The 18,065-nt window shown below is 43.3% G+C and overlaps 1 protein-coding gene across 1 annotated transcript in view; it reads right to left on the bottom strand.

Annotated features, from left to right (window-relative positions):
• Positions 1-11,555: 11,555 nt before the first annotated feature.
• Positions 11,556-18,065, bottom strand: part of zfp64 (zinc finger protein 64 homolog (mouse)) — an 88,594-nt gene continuing 82,084 nt past the window's right edge. The window contains exon 6 of the mRNA XM_086005299.1: positions 11,556-15,325. Within this exon, the coding sequence (XP_085861425.1) occupies positions 13,701-15,325 (1,625 nt within the window). The 3' untranslated portion in view covers positions 11,556-13,700. The remainder of the gene's footprint in view (positions 15,326-18,065) is intronic.

Here is an 18,065-nt window from a genome sequence, read left to right as displayed (position 1 = left end):
CAGAGCTCTCCAGAGAGAACATGGAAGTGGGATTAGTTTTGGATTGTTCTAGCAAACAGCCAACACAGACACAATGGGCTGCATGGCGTTCTTCTGTGCTGTAAACTTCTATGATTCAACATTATCACAAGGGAAATTGCAACATTCTATTGTAAAAGGGTTTGTTAACATTTTTTGCTGATGGTTTCAGCCCTTTATTGCATCAGAATAGTAATTATATTATTTATTAATACTGGTGGGAAAATGCTACTGTTGTCTCTAAATGGTTAATATTATGCAGGTTAGGCTAACCTGACTGTAAAGCTTTTAACCTCCAGTTATGCCTGTCAGTCAGAGTTGTATAAATCTCAAAAAGTATGAGTCAGTTAAATGACCCATAAAGCTGACTTACTGGAACTGGACATGGCTGCCTGCCCACCCCTGGTGAAGTTTTATTCTGGGAAATAGTCTGGAAAGAGTTTAAGGTGCAGTATCTCATCAACTTCATTTCATGCCTCATATTTCAAAACTATCATAAGTCAAATTAGAAGCCTCATAAATCCTGAATGAATAAGATTGTATTGTAAGTGTCTATCCTTATTTCTACCCAAACAAGTTAAAAAAAGACTGGATCACTATAGAAAACTGGAAATAATACTAGTCCAGCATCAAAGATTACCTCACAAATGTTTGACAAAGCATGGAAATAACAAAGCTGCAACCAAATAGCACTATACTACAAGAACTTATTCAGGTTCTTTGAAACTCTGACACCATTTTGTTAGAGTTTGTTACCATCTATCAGCTTCTGAAGAGTCACCACTATTGTGGGACATGATGCTGCCTCTTTTGTCTGTGTCATACCATAATTGGCATATACTTTGCAATCATAAATACATATCACTGTAAAACTCACAAAGTCTACTATTATATGGATGCCAGCTATATGTAACACCTTGTCAAACCTTTGATAATAATGTCCTGTTTTTGTACTACCAGTGAATAATTTAAGTATTTTTGTTTTGTCTTTTACAACAGTTTTACTTCATCAGATCCATACAATCAATGCCTAATAATTCGAAACATATGAAAATGACGGGCAAGAAAAGACCAGCTGATCCATCTAGTCTGCCCCACATGTACAAAATATGTAATATAAATTGTTCCTCATGTCTTAAGAACATAAAAAATAGGAGGAGTGGGCCATACATCCCCTCGAGACTGCTCCGCCATTCAATAAGATCATGGCTGATCTGCTACATCAACTCCACTACCCCGCCCTATCCCCATTTCCCTTGATTCCCTTAGTGCCCAAAAATCTATCGATCTCCGCCTTGAATATACTCAATGACTGCGCATCCACAACCCTCTGGGGTAGAGAATTCCAAAGATTCATAACCCTCTGAGTGAAGAAATTTCTCATCTCAGTCCTAAATGGCTGACCCCTTATCCTGAGACTCTGATCCCTCCAGCCAGGGGAAACAGCCTCTCAGCATCTACCCTGTCAATTACTCTAAAAATGTTACATGTTTCAATGAGATCATCTCTCATTCTTCTAAAATCCAGAGAATATAGGCCCGTTCACAGATAAGACTGCTCCAGCACCTCAGGGTCCAGCTAAGAGATCACTATAATTAAAAAAAGGCAGACTTTATAAATGCACATACTGAAGGATTCCTAAAAGCAGCTATCCATAAGATTTTGGGTCCACAGGTAACCGGGTTACCCTATGGAACTAGAGGTGAAATATTAGCCAATTGGGTACCTTAGCGTCTCCAATGTAAGAAATCACACAACACCAGGTTATAGTCCAACAGCTTTATTTGAAATCACAAGCTTTCGGAGCACTGCTCCTTCATCAGGTGAAGTGGAGAGATGCATAAAAACACAGCTTATATAGTCAGAGAATAATGTCAGATGTTTACAGGGAATCTCTCTAACTGCCATTTATCATACCTCGGCAGAGAGATAATCACAGCAATCAAAGGTGTAAATGGTGTCCAAACAGGTCAGTCAGGAAAACATTACATCAAAGAACAATGAGGTGGGGTCACAAGGGGTCAAATGTTGCAGATGCTGGGGTCTGTATGAAAAACAAAAAAAGACAAAAAACATTTTTTTTTGCTGGAAATCACAGCAGGTCCGGCCGCATCTGTGTGGAGAGAACAAGCCAATGACGACTCGAGTCTGGATGACCCTACGTCAGGTGGGGTTACATGTAGCGTGACATGAATCCAAGATCCCGGTTCAGGCCGTCCTCATGGGTGCGGAACTTGGCTATCAGTTTCTGCTCGATGATTTTGCGTTGTTGTGTGTCTCGAAGACCGCCTTGGAGAATGCTTACCCGAAGATCGGAGGCTGAATGTCCTTGACTGCTGAAGTGTTCCCCGACTGGGAGGGAACACTCCTGCCTGGCGATTGTTGCGCGGTGTCCGTTCATCCGTTGTCGCAGTGTCTGCATGGTCTCGCCAATGTACCATCCTTTCCTGCAACGTATGAGGTAGATAACGTTGGCCGAGTCACATGAATATGTACCATGTACCTGGTGGGTGGTGTCCTCACGTGTGATGATGGTATCTGTGTTGATGATCTGGCATGTCTTGCAGAGGTTGCTGTGGCAGGGTTGTGTGGTGTCGTGGTCGCTGTTCTCCTGAAAGCTGGGTAATTTGCTGCGAACGATGGCGTCTCCAGTTAGCACCTCCGGGGCGCAAACACCTTTTTGCCCAGGCACGGCGCCACTAATGGCTCCCGCTAAATTCAGCGGTAGTTTAGCAGTGGCGGTAACCGGTAGCGCCCCGCATCGCAGGCGATGATGACGTCGTCACCATGCACAGCGCCACGTTTTCACCCCACCTGTAAAATTGGCCCATGCCCCCTGAATCTGTGCCGGGCGGTGACAGCGACCAATTCACGGGGTGGGAACAGAGCTGCAGGAAGCTCGCAAGGCGCTAAGTCAAGGGGAGGTGGCGAGCAGGGAAAAAAAATTGTCCGACTTGTCGCGGCCCATTGCATCTTTGAACGCGGGGTCCGTGCTGCGATCTGGTCTACATGCCAGGCTGCCAAGCTCCTGGAGGTCGGCTAAAAAATGAAAATGGCGGCGCTGGTCATGGCCGCACCTCTCCTTTAAATACTGTCCTGCAAGCGGAGGTCGGCCCGGTTTGCGACCCGCGAGACTGGCGCTGACACCCACCACGGCAGCCTCGTGGGGCGCAGCCAAATTTCTGCCGCGGGGCGGTAAGGGGTCACATGATGTCATCGGTGGAGGTGTAGCAGCCCGGGGCGCTACCGGCAGGGGCACGGCGCTACCGGGTAGCACCTCAGCAATACCCGGCTGAATTTCTCGGAAGGAGCTTTTTTTGCCCCTCCCCCGGTCAATAAGCCATTTGTGCCCCATCAGCGCTCCCTGGAGGTGCTAATAGCAGGCACAAAGGAGCCAAATTTCTAGCCTTAGATCTTTTTAGCCAGTGGGCAGCAGATGTAGTTTAATATGTGTAAAATATTTATCTTGGAGCAAGAAACCAAGAGACAGTGGGAGAAAAATTCATCCCCGCGCCAGTAGATGGCGCTAATGGAGTGCTAGACCAGTATCGCCAGAGCGAGGCGAATCTAGTGCCACATGCCAAATTCGGCTCCCCGCCCATTGTATCGCCGGGAATGTAGACCGCCAAATTTGCAAAATTGATTCTCGCCACTTACCTCACCACCTGGAGTGAACACAGACAGGGAGAGCTAGCGTGCAGCACCAGGAAGCTGGCTCCAGGGACGTTATTTAAAGGGATCATCAGTAATCACTCACAGCTGTCAGGTTAGTGCAGTTTGTGGGGTTTTTTTTAGTTTCACCCACTGCAACAGTTTCATTCAGTAATTTCAAGGTTCTTTTATATCAGGAGTCTTCTGGCAACTGAAAAGGAGCTACATTTATTCTTCAAAGATTCAAACTGCTACACTTGGTAACATTAATGGGGGCTGTACTGGCATGCCACCTCACCCTCCAGGACTTACAGCGGAGGGAGTGTAGGCAGCGAGAAATACGGGAACATGTGCGCAGAGGGAGGTGGAGGGCCATCAGGGTTCTCAGCAGGAGGCCTTACTCTCAGAGAGTATTCCAAGGGCTCCTACCTTCAATTAAGCGAGGAGCTGTGTATTAGGTTTCCTTTCGCTAAGGAGGTCGTTACAGAACTCTACCACGTCTTGTAACCAGACCTCCAGCCTCAGAGCAGGGCGACCACAGCTCTCCCAATGGCAGTCAAGGTCACTGTGGCCCTCAATTTCTTCACCAGTGGATCCTTCCAGTCTGTAACAGGAGACATAGCTAACATCTCCCAGTTCGCCATCCATCGCTGCATCCGGGAGGTCACTATGGCTCTCTACAGCAGGAGAAGTGACTACATTGGCTTCTCGATCACCAGAGAGCAACAGGATGAGTGTGCATGTGGCTTTGCCAGGATAGCAGACTTCCCCATGGAGCAAGGAGCCATCGACTGCACCCACATGACTTTGTGGGCACATCATAATAATCCTGAGATCTTCTGTAACCGTAAAGGCTACCACTCACTTAATGTGCAGTTGGTGTGCGACCACAGACAGTTAATGTCAACACCCGCTATCCTGGCAGCAAGCACGATGCCTGCATCCTGTGCCAGACCAGTGTGCCAGCACTCTTCCAGCCACCACATCAAGCTCGAGGATGGCTGCTTGGAGACAAGGGCTATCCGCTCTCCACCTGGCTCATGACTCCCCTCCGCAACCCCAACACTTGTGCCCAGCACTCCTATAATGAGAGCCATATTGCCACCAGGAACGTCATCGAGCAGACCATCGGCTTATTGAAGCAACGGTTCCGCTGCTTTGACCACTCAGGAGGAGCCCTTCAGTACTTGCCAGAGTGGGTGTCCCATTTTGTGGTGGTCTGCTGCATGCTCCACAACTTGGCCATCATGAGGGTGCAGCCCTTGCCAGCAGGGATTGTGGGACCACCTCAGGAGGAGGACAAGGCAGAGGAGGATGAGGAGGAGGAACAGGAAGGTGGGAAGAGACAGCGAGACAATTAGCCTTGTGGACCGGATGTCCGGGACCGGCTCATCAGACTCCAATTCACATGAATGAAACCCCAGACCTCCATAGCTCACCACATCCACATCATACAATCCCTGTCTCATGGTGTTTCTCAGCATCCTCCTGGGTGCAAAAGTGAAATGAGAGACACACCACAAATATTCCAAAGACCATTAATAAATTTATCTATAAACATATCACACATATCACATGAATTCTAATAACTAATGGCCCTTGTGCCTGTCATAGTTGAATAGTTGTCAGTGTGTGCAGGTGTGAGTGTTGCTAGGTAGAGATTGTTGGTGGGTGAGTGTGGGGGTGTGGTACTTTGGGCAGTGTGTGACGATTGTGGTACAGATGGTGGTATGTAGCATTTGTTGAAGCATTCACTCACCCTGACCACCCGAGTGATGTTGTTAAATTGCTTCCTGAACTGTGTGTAGGTCCTGGGGACCACAGTGCTGCCCGAGATGTGCTGTGCTACCTCCCTCCACATGGTGTGGAAGACTTGTGGCAAGGGCCTCCTGCCGCTTGCTGGGGAGAGCACTGCCCTCCAACTCTCCACAGCGAAAACCAATGCCTCCAATGCTTCATCAGAGAATCTGCGGGCTCTTTCCCTGGGGGATGGACCTGCCATGAGCACACCTGGTTCAGTCCTCCAGCTTTTCTCCTTGTTCTGCTTGCTGAGGCAGCTGCACAGGCAGCAATGCTGAGAATGAGGTGCTGCAGCATCAATGAACCTCCCCTTTAAGTAGTGAAAAAAGCCTGTGGCAATGAGAAGTTGCGATTAGACTGCACCCTATATTGGTCCAGCCTTTAAGTTTAACGCAAATGAGCTTGGGTTTTTAGACTTGATTTAAGACTCCAATCATTTCATTGAGCAGTGAGGATGAATTTTGCATGCAGTCTAAAGCATTTTCACCTAGTGCTAATTCACCATCTTTTGTCCTAACACCACCCATTCCTTGGCTATAATGAATTTCTAGCCCAGTATGTGTTAAATGAAACAGCCTAGAATATACTGATCAAGATAGTTACTGTAGGTAAATCTATAAAATCATCAGAAAAGTGCTTGGTTGCAGTGAAAACTAGAGTACAAATTCATTGAGGTTATATTGTTGCTATAAAAGGCATGGACCAGACTTCCATCTGGATATTATTGCCCATCAGAGGGTACAGAGCTGAGTCGCAAAAATGATTCCTGTTATCAGTTATGAATATAAGTAAAGGAGGTTCGACTTGTTCTTTTTGGGCAAGAGGTAACTTCAAAGTGAGCGAATTGAAGTTGAACATTAAGGGAGTTAACAAAGTTGACCCTGGCAAATTGTTCACTATAATGAAAGGTTGAAATCCCTTGCACCAAGTTAAAAATGAGTAAGTTAGGAGCAACAAGGAAAGTCAGATGGAATGTTTTCACAAAGGGTAATAGACGTGTGGAATAAATTAATGTGGAAGGCCATTGAAGTGCATTTCATAGGTAGGTTCAAGAAGTCATTAGATGTGTTTCTGGAAAGCAATAGGATTTAGAGATATGTTGAGAAAGTAGGCAGGTAGTAGGATTGAGATCTACCAAGAATGGATGATCAAAATGTGATAATATGTAGTATTAATTATATATGTTGCTATGTATGAAAATAAAAAGTTGCGGCCCTGAATTCGTGGTCGGTATGATGGTGTACTCCGTCATACCACCTTTAAGATTGACCGCAGGTTCGGAATTTCCGCGTGCACTTGCACATGGGCTAATTCCCGAACTTGCGCTGTCAAGCTCTGACTCCGCATCGGCTTTGCTGCACGTTTCACCTACCCACTGAAATCAAAAAAAGCTGGCAAAAAGTTGAGCTAATTTCCCACATACTGCGCATTAATAACCCTGAAATTTGTTACAGCTAGTGCAAACAGGCATAGGAGTCTGTTGCACAGCATGGGGGGGGTAGATGAGAAAATTGTATTAATTTTGAGCTAAGTTTATGCTACAACCCATAAAAAGCATCCTAATCGAGTTTTATGGTTCCTATCCAGAGGCCAGAACTATCTGCTAAAATAATGACCCAGAAATTCGGGTCTCCATGGGTGAGTACGCACGGGGTACTCACCCATAGGCCCAATGGAAGTGCCGGTTTCCTGCATGCACGGGAAACCGGCACTTCCGTTCCCCTGAAAGCAGGGGTTCAGAGGTCGAACGCGTGCGCGGGAGAGGCTGCGCGTGCGCATCGAACTTAGGTTGGTTTTTTTTTTGTTTTTTTTTTGTTTTTAAAAACAGGTTTTCCCGGGAAGGTAAGTCTGCAGAAGTTAGAAATGTAAAAAGCAGGCGTAAGGCCTGCTTTTTACAAGGTAAGTGGTGAATTAATTAAAATTAAACATTTTTTCCACAGGTTTATTATTTTTAAATACTTTAAAGGTAAGTTTATTTTTAGCCCCGTTAGAAAATAAAATCATTTTTTTCAAAAATTTAAATTGTTGTTTAAAAGTTATTTCATGTAATTTATAGTTTATTTTAAAAAGTGATGTTTTTAAAAAATTTATTTGAAGATTTAGTGATGTTTTGGAGCCCGTAATATTTCTAAGTTTGACAGCAATTCCTGTCAGACTTATGAATGGAGCATTCCCTGCTACCATTGGCTCCCCATGGCCCACGTGATCCCAGGGGACGCATCGAACTAACTGCGCCCCTGGGATACGCAAGCACTGCGCGCCGGCAGCTGGACCAGGCCCCGGATCGGAATTCCACGGGGGCCCACAGCTCAACAGCCGGCGCGCAAGGTAAGTGCGGGTCGGGGGCTTGCACCCGCGGGAAGCCCCCGACCCGAATTTCTGTGCCATTAGCAATTACTTTAATATCTATGCATTTAGGTTAAACTGTGCAAATCAAAATAACAATTAACTGTGTTAGGTTAAAACTTCAGACTTGTTCATCTTACCAGTCCTTTTTATTTAAATGAATTTTTTAAATAGTCAGCAATTTAAAAACCGAAGCCTGACATCAAATCATTTATCAAAACGATTGCAAATCAAAGACGCTTCAGCAATTTTTTGGAAAGTGCCGTGGGAACAGTAAAAATAAAACAAGGTCAGCTGCTTAGATGGACTTTCTGCAAAGCTTAATGCTGTCCCATCAGACATTTCTATGTTTCCTGATTGGCCAGGAGTCAGGAAATGAAAGGAGCACCGCCCCACGTGATCCCAGGTACACTGACACACACCTGCGCCCCTGGCATCCGTGGGCCACTACGCTGCGCACAACTCTGCAGACTTTCAAAGAAACTTTTCGAAGGGGGGCTCCGCTCGAGGTTAGTGCAGATTTTGTTTGGATGTTGGCGGTGTACTCCTTACCTACGTCGCCAAACACAAATTCAGGGCCAGAATGCATTTACCTATACTATTTATTGCTGCTTCAGGAAAGATACTCCTTTTTCACTTCTGTGTCCAGTCTCTTTGCTTTTCCTCCTCCAAGGCTGTTATCATTTTTTGAGGTTGTTTATAACATGGGGCCTTGGAGAAAGGTGGCTGTTCTTCCAAGGTTAAAGTCTTCTTCTGGTTGTGTGGGGGAGGCCTGCTTCCCAATATATTTATGTGGTAGGTGGCAAGAAAATGGCCTGGCAATTTTTCATAACTAATAATAGAGATGTTGGTAATGTTAAAGTTCTCAATGTATATTTCATCTGCTGTACTTCTGAAATAATAAGATTCATTAGGTGCATTCTTTAATTTCTTGATGATGCACCATAATGTATCTATAAATTATATTCAATAGTGAAACTCACCAACCATTCAGCTGGGTCAGGTAGTGAATAGCAATCCATACAACTCAGAACGGTTTCAGGCTTGTGCTGAGTTGGACTACATCAGCCAGAGTGGCTGTAGGGGTGCTACAAATGATCTCAGTGCCCCAGGTTAGAGGGGAGAAAAATCAGTCCAAGTTCCTGCAGGAACAAGTGACCTCTGCTGCAAGTGTATATGTGATCGTTGAGGAAGGTTAGTATTGGGCTCTGCTGCAATGCCCGTCACGGTGGAATAGTCTCCTGGCGCTCACTGTCTAGGCTTATACTTGAATAATGGCCATTTGGACAAACTACTAGAGGATGACTGGCATTCCTGATCTCATTCCTCAGCAAGGAGTTAACATCTTAAGGTGGGGACTAAATTGATGGAAAAGGAGCAAAAATGTAGGAAAAAAATTTTGCATAGGGAATGCTTCAGCATTTGCAAAAAAAACTTAAACATGATGCAAGCTAACTTAAAGGGGAAGGAAAGTCTAATGGAATCCTTTATGTCCAAAATATTCAATCTTTTAATAAGGAAATAAATATTTTGAAACCACTAGTGATGAATCTCAGCACAGGTCACAAGAGTACAACCTAGTTACGGATGAATAAGGCTCCTCTTCATTCATCTACAGAGAGATCTTAAAGTCCCTCCATTTCAGCATCCAATTGTTTCTGAAAAGATTCCAGGATTCTCATCCCCACTACTCTTCCTGGAAGTCTATTCTATTATGTTGACTGCTCTCTCAAGCCATCCAAGGAAATGGTGGAGGCACAACTTCAAACAGGCTTGTAACCTGTTCCATAGTTACTAGATTTCACAGCCTGCAATGTGGTTTCCCAGGGACAGCTCTCCGGCTGGTTTGAATGTATTCACCTGAAATTGATCTCTCCATTATTTCGCAGAATAGTTAACTTAACTTTTTACTATCCCATAAATATTTGGAATTTGCCTCGGTACTGTGAGTAGTGTTCATTGGTACACATCGCTGGAGACAATAAAAACATAATTACCTAAGGCAGAAACCTTCCTCTTTTTGGCCACTGGCTTTCATTTTTTGGCCTATATGGACCATCCCAGCCATTTTGCCTAGAAGCAAAAATCATGAACTGTGTCTTTAAAACAAACTTTTGTTGTTCTGCTACTGTGGAATTCATCCTACAATATAAAACCTTGGTTTCGAGACCCTCAGGCACCATTGCGGAACTGCTTCTTGATGCTACAGCAAAATATTGCGGATGCTGGAAATCTGAACTAACAGAAAATGCTGGAAACATTCAGCAGGTCAGGCAGCATCAGAACGGACGAAGGGTCCCTGACTCAAAATGTTGACTCTGTTTCTCTCTCCTCGATGCTGCCTGACCTGCAGGTTGCTTCTTGATGCTGTTCTTCCATGTAAATATGCCTTAAATGTTATGACCATTGGCTGCACTGGAGATCAACAAATTGGTGAAATGGACACGCAGTACTGCAATATGTGAACTCACATTTTAAAAAGTGGAGCCTGGTTTGAGAATATGTTCTATTAAGAATATGCCCAGCACAGTATATGTGAATAGTCAGTCAACCCATCCTGGACCAAGTAAAATAACTACAATCTTGTTTATCAATGATATCTATTGTCAGACCTTTCACTGCATCCAACATGATAATGAAGGGGAATGACAATGACTAGGGTCAGTAGGTCCTGCAAACAAAGCCTCCTCTGGACTACAAACTGCAAAGTACCCCTATTATACATGATCTGGCATAATCACCTAAAAAGCAAATCTCCTCTGAGAAGTCCCCATCACTCTCCTGAAACAGAGCAAAACGACAGTTCAGTAAGATGAGACAGCCAACATAAACACAGAAAGACATCGTTTATTATGAAAAACTTAAGGATAGAAAATAAATGTTATCTACATTTTAGTCTTAGGACTTTAAATGAGCTGCAGTTTCTCAAAGTAGCCTTGATCTGTTTTGCTGGTGCAGTCAGTTAGTGCACAATCATGTGGCACCACTGCAGTGAAAGGCTTACATTCATCAAATTTAGGAATAGATAGTGGAATGGAAGCAGTGATGCTACAGGCAAAGTGGAAGCCTTCACAGCACATTTGCTCCTTAAGACTGGTGTCCATGGCCTGGAGGCTCCTCCTTGGGCACAACTCGGAAGTTAGAACTGAAAATGCACCCAATGTTGGCCTCATTTTGCCGATGTCAAGTTACACCAAAGTATCCTCCCAATCTCATTAGAATACACCCAAACTTAAAGTGGGCATAAATCAGCGTAAACAATTGGGGCCCAAGGAAACACTGAACCCACACTAGCATATTTCTTCTTTGAGTCTCAAAATTTAAGTTTCAACTCATTTACCATCATTCATGCACACCAGGCATAGCAATCAGGGAAGTGATTCAATTTTTAATGGGACGTATATTTACGGCAGAAAATTTTTAAATGCTCAAAAATTTGCAATTAAAGGACCAGAAAAATGTCTGTTTCCTGCTGTGCCTGAAAATTTGGATGCAATGATGAGAGACCCCCCCACCCCCCGAACAAGCACAATTGGAGAATACTCACATTTGAGAATTGGGGCATGGCCAGATTTGTGAGCGGAGATTCCTTTTGAGGTAGGGTTTGATGGACAGAAGTAAACAATCAAGGAGTTTTAGGCGTCTTGTAGTTACACAGGTAGCTTACATACGCCCAAAATTCCACAATCTTTTAAGCCAAGTAATTGGTTTATGCCCAGACTACATGTGTATCTAGCCGTAGATGCGAAGGAAACTCTAGGTCAATGTTCCTATTTAGTGATCAATCCCAGCTGGTCATTGGGGTTTGTTTCCTTTCGATCTCTGTTGGTCTTTGATAAAACACTTTATAATGACCATGGTAAACTCTTGAATTTCAGAAGAATGCTTAACTGATAAGACAAAACCCACAAGATTATACTTCTTGTATCAGTTATCTTTTATTGTCTGTGGTGTTTTACTGATTTATTCATAGAAATTATACAAAATAGTAACATCTCAAAAATATACAAGATGTTCCTCAATTAAAGTACAATATTATTTGTACATGCTTACTGTATTTTATCAGAGTCCAGCTTATTAATCGATTGAACATTTCATCTCTTGTCTCAAGGACAGTCAAATATTTGGTTGCTATAATTTACTGGTTTAAATAATTTTAGCTTAGAATTAAATCCACTAGAAAATGATTGTGACCAACTGCATTATTAGATTCAATTAAAGATTGAAATACATCATATAGAGGAAACTTTACACCCTGTTCCCCTTCCTACTTCAATGTTGCCTCCCTCCAGGTGGTACAGTCCACATTGCTTACTTTGCTACAGTCAGTCAATGTCGCTTATTAAGGTCTGACAAAAGCCACTGTTCTTCTTTCTCAAACTTCTCTTCTCTCCTGAAGCAGCTAATTCATGCTGGAGACAGTTACATGGATAAAGACCAATTTACAGTACTTTGCACAAGTGTCCATTCCTCAGCTGTGAACCTAGACAGTAACATCATGACAGCCATACATACACTTACCTGCAGAAGATAGCAATCAGGATGGGAACTCTTCCAGAGTCCACAGTTGTTGAATATCAGTTGTAGCACCTCCGTTGCTGATTCAATTAAGGCCAGATAACTCCACACAGACCAGGGATCAAAACTGGAACCCCCCACCCCACCCGATCGGAATGGTTTGGTTCAACAATGAGCTATTCAATCGCGGTGAAATCAAGAGAGACTCTTCATAGGACAAGATATGATTCACTGACGATTTTGCTTCTCCTCCTATTTTGCAGTGTACACTTACCATGAGGTACTTAGGATAGGGACCAACCCAAGACCACAGTGGATAACATTTTCAAATATCAATTAAGGTTAAGGCTTGAATAGGACCTCTGTCAACCATCACCAGAGCTAGTTCAGGATCTCAGATGACTATTAATGAAATCATTTATTTTTGCAATGGTTTCATCTTATGGTCTACTGTGCAAAACAATCACGCCTAAATTGGAGGACTATAGCTGTCTACAGAACTCAACAAGCATTGGATTCCGATTCATCATTGCATTTTAGTCAATCACATTCAGGAATCCAAATCAACAATATAATACTGGCCCGGAATTTGCGGTCAGCGGCGAAGCAAAGGCGTTCGCCGCTGGCCCTGAAGTCAGTTTTGCACAAAGATCTTGTGATCTTTGTGTTGAGAAGTTCCGGTTTTCCGACATGTAATTTAAATCAACATACTATAGTGGGGATCCCCTAGTGCGAGCTGCTGTGATGTCAACAAGCTGTCTAAGCAGCCAATCAAAAGGCAGAATTCTCACAGACAGCGAACAAGGAAGTGGGTAAGCTCTTAAAATTCTAACTTTTTAAAAAATGTTAGGGAGAGCAAAACAAAGATTGGGGCTCTCAAATGGGGAAAAAGCAAATCTGAAATAAAGATGAACAAACTTTGAAAAAAAAATAATTAAAAAAAGTTTCTTAAAAATGTTATTTTTTAAAAAATTAAAATGGATAAATTTGATACTGCAAAAAATTAAAATTAGTTTTTCAGGGCCATAACCTTTGTTTAGCAGTCAATACACTGTTAAAACCCCAGTTACACCTAATCCCTTTGGGTCTAACTTTTGGTGGGGAATTCAACAGTGTAATTACTGTAGAAGAGCCAAAGTTTACATCAGTTTCCATGATTTGAGAGATTTCACTGATTGCCGGCTCTGTGGGGGGGGGGGGGGGGGGGGTCACAGCGCAGCATGCGGAGGCGTTGTGAATGACAGACTGCAACTTTAAGATTTCTGCATTAGGCTGCACATGCGCTAAATTCTGAAGTTGTGGTCAGTTTCAAAGGTGAAATGACGTTGAAAGCCGTCATCAGGACCGCAAATTCTGGGCCACAAACTCTACATTGTCCACCCTTGGGTTTCGGATACAGAACAGGTAGGTTGTGTGCTGTCCCCACCAGAGGCAAGGTGCATTGATTGTCTATCAGAAAGCTGTGAAGTATCGTGTAGCACTAAGGCTGATGGAGCATTGGAATCAGAGTAGAAAGCCCGCTCAGAGAGCTGCTCATCACTTTGCTGTTGCTGTGCTGTTGAAACAACTATTGGAAGACTCTGTATAATCACTCCTGAAGTGCTGATGCCAATACTGGATACCAAAAGACTGTTTGTTTCCTCAGACTGTGAGGAGAATCCTGTAGCTGAAGAATTGTGAGATGGAATCTGTAATACTGAGCAGGTAACACTGGATGGACCCCCTGCTGGAACAATAGAATAGGTTTGTTTAGGTCCCTGCATCTGAGGAGATGGGGAAGAGAAGATGGGTGATGCTGAGGATGATGATGAGGAGGAGGTTGCAGCAGTCTGGTTAGCATCACTAACTACAGTGACCTCCCTACTCTCCTCTTGAATGAGGGCATTTAGCCCATCCAGGTCTGAGCAGTTGATTGTAGAACCAGTGATGAATGACTGGCTGTTTGAAGATCCATGGTTAGCAACTGCTGTGGTTTGCATTAGAGCCTGATGGAGACTGTCAGTAGCACTTGAATCAATAGGGCTAAGTAAAGTGGCTTCCTGCTCTAAAGATGAGTTTGTTTCAGCTTCATTCTGGGATATGGTTTGTTGGGTTGGAGCAATCAAACTGACCTGCTGTAACAGTTGCAACTGGTTGCTAGAGGTCACATCATCCCTGTTCTGATGACTGGAATCAGACACCACAGTATTTCTTATTGTATGATGTTCATTTACTGCTGCTTGAACAATACTGCTGGTTGGATTCAGCTGGTGGCTAACTATAATCTTCACCTCTCCTTTGCTAAAGGATGTGACTGATCTTGGTTGAAGATGATTAGACACAGAAGCATTGGTTTGGTTCTCATGATGCATCTGTAGTTGTAGAACTGCTAGTGCACTGTTTTCATTGGTGTGGGACAAATCACGGTGTTGATTCTTATGGCTGCGTAGTGAATCTTCTCTGACAAAACTGGCTTCACACATATCACATCTGAAAGGCTTTTTGGCATCCAGTTTGACCACTAACCTTGAACTGCCTTGCTTTTGCCCATCAACATCTTTCTTCCCTGCACTCAGCTTATCCTTACCTCTATGATGTTTCTTTAGGTGCATAAGAAGGTTGCTACGTTGCTTTGAATCAAAGGAGCAAAATTTGCACCCGAAAGGTCGATCTTCAGAATGAATTCTTTCATGTACCTTCAAAGATCCTTTACTGGAACAGGAGTAGCTGCACTGCAAACATTTTATCGGCTTATCTGGTTGATGGGTCCTTGTGTGCTGCCGCAGCGTGGATTTGTTCCCACATTGGAAGTCGCACTGTGGGCACTTGAAAGTGTTCGCCATGCTGTGCTTTACACGGATGTGAGATCGGAGATTGCCTTTCATAGCGCAGCAGTAATCACAAAAGTCGCACTGGTAGGGTTTTTCACCAGAGTGGATGCGCATGTGTCTCTTTAGGTCTGAGTTGATTTTAAATTTGGCATCACACAACTGACATTGGAAAGGAGCATCACCTGAGTAGGAGAGCAAAATTGTATAGCCAAGATTAAAATTGGTAATTTTACTATTAGAGTTAACTGTGCAAATTAAGTAATAGTTCTAAAGACCTCCAGATTTGTTGCTTTCAAGTGCAATACTCAGCACTGGCAGGATAAATAATTTCATTATACAGGGCTAATGACGGTCTTTCTGTGAGAGATGTTTTGCTTCGATTTATTTGGCCCATTTTCCCAATTTTAGATTCTACTCAGAGCTCATTAATAAAGAATGGATGGAACCATACAATTGGTTATTCTGGACTAATAATATCTTTCAAAACCAAGGAATGTGCCCCCCACTGCATGTTGTGTCTCAAATGTTAGCAGTCCTTATGACATCAAATCATATGCTCCACAAGCAAAGACCAAATACCCTGAGCAGAAAATCAGCACAGGTCTCCACAAGAGTCAGTAGATGATGAACACTATATCTTAAGCCTTGAAAATTAGGTTGGATTGGCACTGATTCAACTGGGAATGAAACAGACAGGGATGGCGGTATGTGCACTCTTTTCCGTTAAGGGCACAGAGGTGGGATATATCAGTACATAAACAAGGAATCAGAACAAGAAATAAAAATCAAAGATGTGAAATGTGAGAGTACACAACAGCAAGAACAGGAGGGGCTAGCGAAGAACACCACAATTTTAATGCAAATGAATAGATCAGTAGATTGATACTTCTAGAATTAACAGATAACAATCTTGTAGAACAATAGCTACAAAAAGCTCAGTTTTACGGTTTTAAAAATATATTTACATCTGAGCAAACATAATCCTATGTTTGTGCACCAACTTCTTTTGTTGCGCCTATAAAGAGCTTGTGCAGCAAATGTTGAGCGTATTCACATTTCTCTTAAAAATGTGAACATATAAAAACAAAAGTGTTAGTTACTGGAGTGCTGGACGTTTTAAGCAGCTTTTGCTCATCATTGTTTCATACTAAATTTTATGAATCCTTACATTAATTTTTCCAAATGAATTCCTGCTAATCCTGAAAGAACATTTTATGCACACAATAGAAACTGTTGGTGATATTCACATATATTTAGTCAGTTAATGGATTCTATTATATTATGATTGTGATGTGCGACTAAACTAATTGCCTCATTAGAAGATATCTGCAATATAATTTGCAAGCGTGCTTGAGATTTGGGCACACAGGTCCTCATTATGACACAGTGGCAGCATTCACATTCCACAGCAGCTGACAAACTCCAGCTGTGGCTATGCACATAAACAATCTGGTGCCCTGTCTAAAATATTTTACATGTATTATTAACAACTGTAAGCATATGCCCTGACATTTCACTCAAAGTGCCTTCAGCATATGTTACTCCTGTGACATGGCAGTTGTTTGCACATAGTCGGCTGCTTTGTCACAGCATCATCTCAGATCTACAGTACAATTGTCTGCTTCCTGTGTGGCTTTTCAGAATTGCAGCGTATCATCACAATGCAACTGACATCCTAACTGAGTTCTTCCTTTACCAGCACAGAATAAGTTACAATTAAAGCCCTCCAATGCCTTACTGGGTAAATACACCACCCAGTGTGGTACTGAGTCATAAAGATCAGGAGGTCCAGATTCACAACCTGGTCTGTACCAAGATAGCGGATCTCAGCCGAGTAGCAGTGGGGGTGCTCCAGCTGGCTTCAGCTCCCCAACCTGTGGCGAGGTCAAATCAGCTACGGCAATCACTACCGAGTGACTCCTGCTGGAAAGTGTGAACGTGTGGATGCGGAGGACAGGATTGCATTTGGCTGGGATGCCATCCACAGTCAAATAGCTTCTCTATGTTCAGACATGAGGGATGGCCACTTGAAAAAGGTAACCCTGCAAAGGTCAGCAAAGAGAAAGGGAGAAAATTGGGAGGGGGGGAGGGGGGGCGGAAATAACTTACAACTACAACTAGTTGTGCTAATTCCAAGTAGCTGGATCGATAGTGCATTTAAAAATAGAGTACGCACTCTGAGCAAAGTTCCAGTGAGGAAGATGGTTGAACAGCTAAGCAGCGCTGACCAGGAATGTAAATAGCTGATCACCAAAAGCTCAGTCTATTCTCCCCTTCAATCTAACTGCAGTATTTTAAAAGTTCTAAACACAGCAATACTGTCACTGCAATAACAATATGGATAACAATGTCCCTTTAATCATCCCGTCTCATTTATTTTTTTAAACGGAAAGACAATAAACCCAGGAGGAGGAACCTGGCACTACAGGGCTATCACTCTCAACTCAGCATTCTGCCACATACATCACTCGAAGTAGGGGCAGCTCAGACACACACTTTGGAAGGTATTAGTGTGTTTGATGAAACAACACAGGGTGTGATTCACGGATGATATAAGAACAGATGGGCCTTTACAGCATAGTCATGGGCCCTGTTAAATTGCTTCGTGATTCGGACTTTACAAGGTCACCAGTGAAATGAAGGAACCTGTCTCACTGACACAAGGTGACACATGCTGGTCTGTATTGAACTGAGACCTACCATCCAATCAGGCAATATCGGTTAGCAAAGGTTGCCTGAACTGAAGGATGCTAATGAGCAGCATACAGTAACAGTGGCATCTGCAGAAGAGCAGTCAGGTACACAGGCAGTAAACACAGTTGCAACATTTCTCAAGCTGATGTTGGGGCACCGAGATCCCCAGTCCAAAAAATGAAATAGGCCAGCATGGAAACACACGACAGACAGGCACGAAGGATGAGT

This window comes from Somniosus microcephalus, chromosome 13 (assembly GCF_052327205.1).
Source record: "Somniosus microcephalus isolate GS21.2 chromosome 13, FLI_Smic_1.0, whole genome shotgun sequence".
NCBI classification, from domain to species: Eukaryota; Metazoa; Chordata; class Chondrichthyes; order Squaliformes; family Somniosidae; genus Somniosus; species Somniosus microcephalus.
The sequence above is the reverse complement of the archived record's forward strand: the minus strand, read 5'-3'. Positions and strand labels throughout refer to the sequence as shown.